Below are 7500 nucleotides of genomic sequence, written 5' to 3' on the forward strand. Positions count from 1 at the left end.
TATCACCATCAGTTTTATTGTCATCATGATCATCATTATCAGTATCAGCATCATTATCATTATTATTGTAATTATCATCATTATTATTATAACTGATTATTATAATAATAATAATTATCATTACTCAATATTATTACTGTTTTATTAGTGATCATATCCATAACTGATTAATGTATTGTAATTATCATGATTATTATTACTACCATCATTAATATTCATAATATTAGTGATGATACAAGAAAGCGGAATACTCTTAAATACTGTTATTATTACTGATAGTGTTATTTCATTTGATTAGTATTGCCATTATTACTACTAATTTTATTATCACGAAGATTATCTTTAGCTGTTATCATGGTTACAATATTTGGTATTACATTCTCATAAGTATTATCAATATTGTTCATAGTAGTACCATCATTGTTCATAGTATTATTGGTATAATTATTTGATAGGTGTTATTGTTGTTATTTATTTATTTATTTATTGAACATTTTCTGCCCCATCAACATCTAAGTTGGAACTTGGGGGCAAAGCTCAGTAAAACATTTGTGGCTTTCCAGAATGGTCAGTGATCAAAACAAAAATGTACCAGACATCAAAAGTTACATAGTATTATGGTAAAGTATTGTTGCAAAAAAGAATAGAAAGGAGTTAACAATTTGGAAAAGTGGACAGAAGAGGATGAAGAAGAAAAGAAAAAGGAAAGAAGTAAAGACCCTGCAAAGTTTGTTGAGGTGAGGGCTGTCCAAGGCAGGGGTGATCCCTTCATTGGGCCTCATTCCCTGCCTCCTAAGCCCCCCACAACAACAACGAGCAAGGGATTGAGAGGGTTGTTGTTGTTTATTATTCCTACTGTTATCATCATTACTATTATTATCATCCTCTTCATCCTTTTACTATTAATTTTGAGCAATAACTTTGAATGTTCATTCTATTTACTATTTAATATTATTGCTTTTAATAGATAACCTTATCAGGTTTTAAATGTCACCATGTTTTGCATTCTTATATTTTATAGAACTAATTGTTATTTACTATTGCTGTAATTGTGTTTTTTTAAACACTTTTTTACCCAAATTGTAAAGATAATAACTACTATACTTTTATTCCATAATTATAAAAAAAATTGTAGTGTTGGCTGTCATCATTTTCTCTTTTTTCCTTCCTATCAGGTGTGAAATAAGTATGCAACTACTGTACTTTATCTATTTATGTACTATATATAATTGTCTGGTCATCTCCATTTGTGAAAGATATGCTGATTCCAATCTCCATTCCTCTGACAAATTTCCAAAGTGGTGTTAAGCAGAACTGACTACAGCCTACATTCTCCTGTTTCATTGCATTTTATTAATCAGATGCATATCTTTTCATTGGAATTATTTCAACATTCTCCTCATTGTATACAACTAAGGCAATGTACTTTACATGTTTTTGTATTGGTATACATACTTGTATGTAATATGTATGTAAAATAAACCCATCTTCAGCCTCTTCACAATTGTCTTTTCATTTCTATGATTTTTTTTAGAAAACCTTCAATTCCTTATATGATTTTCATTTAATTCAATAGGCAATGAATGTACAACTTCATTAGGCAAGCACATATCCCACTGCTTGTCAAATTTCAAAAGGGGTAATTGTAAGAATAAAACCAGGAGACTGCCATAGCAGATCATTTATTGTTAATATTCTATTTCCACATTTACACTTAAAAGATAAAGACAATTCTATAAACAAAAATTAAGGAAAATGAGTGACACAAATCAAACAAGTAATGATCTGACAGGTTGGTATGGCTTCTTTAATGATGATATACAGAACACAAGGGTGGAACACCAAATGGTAAGATGGTTAAGGTACGAAATAAGCTCTAGATGATGGATCGTCCTCTCATTATGCTTTAATCAATACCAGCTGGATGTTTAAATAATCATCTAATAACAAAAAAGTGTTTCTTGAAACTTGAGAGGCACCAAACCTTGAAGTTTCTAAAGTAAGCAATGAATAACACTGAAAAGCACAATCACCTTTCGATCCAAAATCGTCCAAACTTATTTCTCTTCCTTATCCACAACTTGGCATACAACACATTCATCAATGGCCTTCTAAGAACATAATGGTCAATTTTGCTTCAGTATACTTCAAAAGAGCTGTTTTGAGAAAAGAATATCTTAGGAAATTCTTGCACTCACTCCAGCAAACTGATTAGTGACCTTATCCACTATATTTTTTTTTTTTTTTTCCTACTGCAAGAGTGCAACAGCCATAATTTCCTGAAGGGTGATCAGTTTTCCTCAAGTTTAGTTTGTTAACCATTCCCTTGCCACTCTCACAAAGCATCACATTAGAGTAAGTTTACAATATTCCAAACAGCTTTCTTTTCGTCAACCAGCAAATAGGCACTGGGGGGGGAGGGGGGAGAGAGAGCAATGATGTTATGATGAAAGAAAACTGTATTTGTTCAACAGCAAAATCTAATACCTGATTCTAGTAGTGAAATTCTCGGAAGAAAGAGATAGGGAGAAACTGGTATATAGGGTCAGGTAGCACAATGGACACTTCAGTGATATACAGGAAACCAAGACAATACATTGGTTGATGCAAATATGGAAGAAATGTTATGATTTGCAAGCTATCTCCTAAAATTGATGAACCCTAATAGAGGTAAATTGTTTTACTTATTTATGAATCAGAAAGTAACATTCAGTCCTCCACTTTATTTAAGTTCACTGCAATTTAAGTTGATTCCTCATGCGAAAGATAAAAATGACACCACAGCTCCTGGAATGTAATGCAATAAAAATAAAAAAGACAAAAAATACAAGAAAAATTAGAGAAGACCCATGTAAGGCAAGAAGTCATAAGTCTTTCTAAAGGAATGCACTCCTCCACCTTCTCCTGCCAGATGTTATGTCTGACAGGGAAGGGATGTCAAACCCCAAGTTGCTTCCAATTAAGCATGTGAAATAATTAACAATACAAAACAATTTGATATCATATGGACGAAAAGAATCATTCTGACCACAACTATGCTCATCGATCTCAATGCATAGCAAATACTTATTTTTCACACAGCAAGAATACACAGGTGTATTGTACCGGATGTAATGTCACTGGGACTACTAAAGTCTGGGCGGCCATCATTGCAGGATTACAAAATGGTACCTGCAACTGCAATGACAGTTAAATGTACAAACTTTAATTATTATGGACTTCTACCAAGGTCACAAAAGGCTTACCCCACTGTCATTTAATATTTAAAGTAAGCCAAAATCCCTAATGCTAGGTCACATTATACCTGGGGCATTTTGTGTTTTCATGAAGAAAAGACATTGAGCAGTTTCTCCTACTATCAAAATAGAAATGGTGGCTTAGAAGCAACTGAGTCATAGTCCATCCATGTAAGCAAAAATAATAAAAGCATTGACTGTGATATACTTTAACACTGCTTCAGACCCACCAAACAAAAGGTTATACATGTTTATGTCTTTACAAGGCTTATACACTTACTCATTTATCATGACTGCCAGTATAGCCTAATAATACATAGCGGCTTATCTACTGTTAGCCTTCTTATAATACAGAGAATCTGTTTGGAGAACACAACCTCTGGAAGCTGGATGACAGAATCTCCTGACTTGACACCTGTACAAGCATTGATGATATCTGGTCAACTATCAGGCTCTTTCATCCACCTATCTGGCAGATGGAGTACTCTCCAAGCAGACTTTTAATTATCATCTCACAGCATCTTGGGTTCCTAACACCTAGGGTGAGACAGCACCGAAATAAAACTTTAATGGGATGATGGAAAAGGTTGATTGCTTGTGGAACGGGGGTAAGGTTCAGATGGTAAGAAATCTATTAATGTAAATGAGCATGCTAACTCTCTGCTCAGTACTACAAGAAATTATTAAAAGTAATCAACAGAGTTTGGCTTAGCTTATCATGAAATGATAACAAGCATTTGTTTATGTATTCCTGTGATAAACTAGGAGCAGTGAGAGATGAGGACTGAATGATGTGAGCCTGAGGTAGGATGAAGTCATGACAGATGATTTTTTTGAGAAGATATGAATGAGTGAAGCTGATGCAGAAAAATAAAGTTGTTCATTAAATTAACAAAAGTGATGAAGTTCCTTTCTTACCTATACATCTTTAAATGGGATGATGTTAAATTTATGTCATTTGCACAATTATGTATGCAATATGAACTCTTGCATGATATGGAGAGAGAGAAATGAAAAGGATCATGGATTAGCAGAGTGCTAAGACTTGCAGGGTTCTCATGATTGGTGGTCTTAGTACAATGGATTTTTCACAGTACATTAGTGCCTCTTTTCTGATTCAAATGACTGAAGCCAAACCAACAAAATGGAATGGAGGCATCTAAAACTGAGAGGACCCCTGTTTTTTGTACCCCTGTAATTGTCACCTTAACCTCTTCCACCAACTTCTCTGTTCTCTGCTCTGCTAGGGTGAGCAGAATAAAGGGGCCACCAAGTGTTTAGCAGAAGAGTCTCACAGAGACAGTCATTTCCCTCTCATACTGCATTTTGTGTATTCTGCACAATGGAACAATTTAAGGAAAAGGAAAAGGAGCAAGAGCAGGAGCAACTGTTCACACACTTGCTTAGGCTCGGATTTCTATTTCACGGATTTGAGTACTACGCTACAAATTTGGTAAAAATGTGTTAGATGGCAACAAAGGTGAGTGAAAAGTTGGGATGAGATAGGCAAGGCTGGGTGGTATTATGAAGACTTTGAAGCTCTAAGGCAATTCAGATACAAAGAGGAAAATTGCAAGGGAAGATAATGAAAGCCAAGAGGAAAAAGATAACTGTAACAACTGGGCCTACCAACAGCACAGATAAATTATATCAAAACATGGGATACAACAGTGAGAAAGGAGTCCAATGGTTATTTGCAGGGTAGAAAGGGTCAAGGTGGGAGGACTGTGGTGTTACAGGAAGGGGAGGGGGGGAATCTACCAAAGGATCTTGTCAAGATATCACTGGATTATGTATTACAACACAGCCCTTTGGTGATGTGATCTACTCGACTGAGCCCAAATGTAAGAAATCTGACAAGGCTTTCACCTTCTATTGAAGCAGACGAAGCCTCTTGGAAAGACTACAAGTTACAGATTTCAACACATGTATAATGCTCAGATATCACTACCTCTCATAGATAGGGCTCTTGCTACTACTTACAAAACATACATGCAGACATTCATGTGATGGTGAAATTGGCCTCGCTGTACTTACTATATACCCTGCAGAGCATGGAATCTTATAAGGATCAATTTATGGCAATTTTATTGACATATCTAAACCAGCAATAGGTTGGGGAATCAGAAGTAATATTCCTAAAATATGGTACAACATAATCTTGCAATAAACTCTGGTTATAACTATCTGAATATAGTAACACAACATATTCCACATGGGGGACTAACACTATCTGTTAAAATGTTTATTACCTACACTTTATTCCTTAAATCATTGCAGTACTATCTATACCAAGTTATTTAGAGTTCATCTAGGGCATTTGTTAGAATTAGACTCCCATTAAATGTTTTCTGATGCAAGTTATTAGCAACTATTAACCATTCTGCTCTTTCAAGTAATTTTTTTTTTTTTAATATTTTCAACAACACAAAAAATACCCCTCCAACAAGTCTCCTTTATTAAGTCTTTTGGTCTGAACAGAACATATAAGCAGACAACCGTAATAATGGCTACCCAATGGTCTATGCCACTCCTCTCGTCACAGGTATAAGTCGACCAGGAGATTCACCATCACTCTTTATACTCCCTGTAAGACAAGGAATGAGTATATGGGCATGCCTATTTTGTTACAAATGGGTAATCACAACCTCTCAGACAAAAGGTAACCAGACTAAAAAATTTAGGATAGATCACAGTAATTGTGATTCAATCTCGGAAAAAAAAAAAGGAAAGGCAAACATTCCCTACAACCTATGCAGATCAACAAATTATAGGAAATATCAACATGACCAGAATTTGGAAATTTATGCCTCTCATTCCTTTCATTTCTCACCATCACCTATATACATATATACTATATTGCTGAAATCTTGGTATAAAATGAGATGCTAAATAAGCCCGGGTGGGAATATTTGAACTCTTGGTTTACCTGTTTGATGCATCGAGTGCTATGCTTGCCTCCCATTCACAAACGATTAAGCTCACTTATACAGCTAACACCACAGTCAACTTATAAACAACACCTACAAGAATGGGAAGAGTAAAAGTTTCTTGATATGGCCCATAGCTGCATAGAAGGTATAATTCATCTGATACATTTAAGTAGATTCACACCAAAACTTCACACTTTTTAGCATGCAAACTTCCCCATATGATGGCAAACAGACATGCCCACAGACCAAAGTTGTTTTCAATGCACTGGTTGTGTAAATGCCAAAATCAGATGACTTCAGTTATACTTGCATGATGCCCTACTACATCAAGTCATTAAGTTTTAGGGTTGATAATTTGCTATATGAACTGCACTGGTTCAAATAAACTTCCCTTTTTTTCCTTCATATATGGAAGTCTAAAACATCTGATAAGCTTTACAATGCCACATATTTGCATGGTCAAACCATATATCAAATAATTTCTAAGGTATTACCAAGTCCTGACAGGATTATTTACCTGAAATCTCTTTTTTAAAATATCATAAAATCTATCACTGTACATCATCACATCATCGGAATAGGTATAATTCAAAATTTTCTGTACATGAAAGAAAAAAAATAATAAATAAAAAATCAAAATGAAATATGTAAAGTACTTTGAGTTATGAGTAGGGTACAACCTATTTCATAAATTCCTATGACGCTTTATATTTCTGAAACATCTGGCATAGACAACTGACTTTAAAGTTAGTTTTAAAAGAAATATAAATAAATAAAAAATGATAACAATGAACCTTGTCTCATGTGTTCCACTTTGGCTTCTGATATGGGAGCGAAAGTCAGTCTATTTTCCATTTATTTATCTACCTAAACAATCTACTAATCCATTAGAAGGGTTTCCTAAATCATCAATTAATTACATCTCCTTCACAATATCAGGCAAGTGAACAAACATTAGACAAAAAATTAAAGAAAAAAAAAAAATAATAATAATAATAATAATAATAAAAAATAAAAATCCTGAGTTGCAATGGGATATTTCGGCACCATTTTCACACCCGGCCGCTGTGCAAGGTGGCTCGGAGCCCTAATGTAAAATGGCCTCATAGAAGTGCCATCATAATCATCCTCAGTGATTCATTATTTCCACCTAAATTTTTTTTAACCTTTTTTTTTTTTTATTTATTTTATTTTTTTATTTTTATAATTATTTCATTCTGCTTTCTCTCTTCTTTTTAAACTTCCTTCATTTTATCTTTGAAAAAAACTATCTCTCTCAGAGCAAGGAGATCATCGTTTAACTGGTGGTGGCTGCTAACTCTGGGGACGTT

At 34.3% G+C, this 7500-nt stretch overlaps 1 protein-coding gene across 9 annotated transcripts in view; it reads right to left on the minus strand.

Moving 5' to 3' along the window:
* Positions 1-1666: 1666 nt before the first annotated feature.
* The window catches only part of LOC125044776 (serine/threonine-protein phosphatase 2A 56 kDa regulatory subunit delta isoform-like), a 42804-nt gene continuing 36970 nt past the window's right edge, over positions 1667-7500 (minus strand). For all 9 annotated transcript variants that reach the window (XM_047641717.1, XM_047641716.1, XM_047641713.1 and 6 more), the window contains exon 13: positions 1667-7500. This exon is cut by the window's right edge and continues 119 nt beyond it. In XM_047641717.1, coding sequence (XP_047497673.1) covers positions 7467-7500 — 34 coding nt within the window. In that variant the 3' untranslated portion in view covers positions 1667-7466.

The sequence above is a fragment of the Penaeus chinensis genome, chromosome 36, assembly GCF_019202785.1.
Source record: "Penaeus chinensis breed Huanghai No. 1 chromosome 36, ASM1920278v2, whole genome shotgun sequence".
Taxonomy (NCBI): Eukaryota; Metazoa; Arthropoda; class Malacostraca; order Decapoda; family Penaeidae; genus Penaeus; species Penaeus chinensis.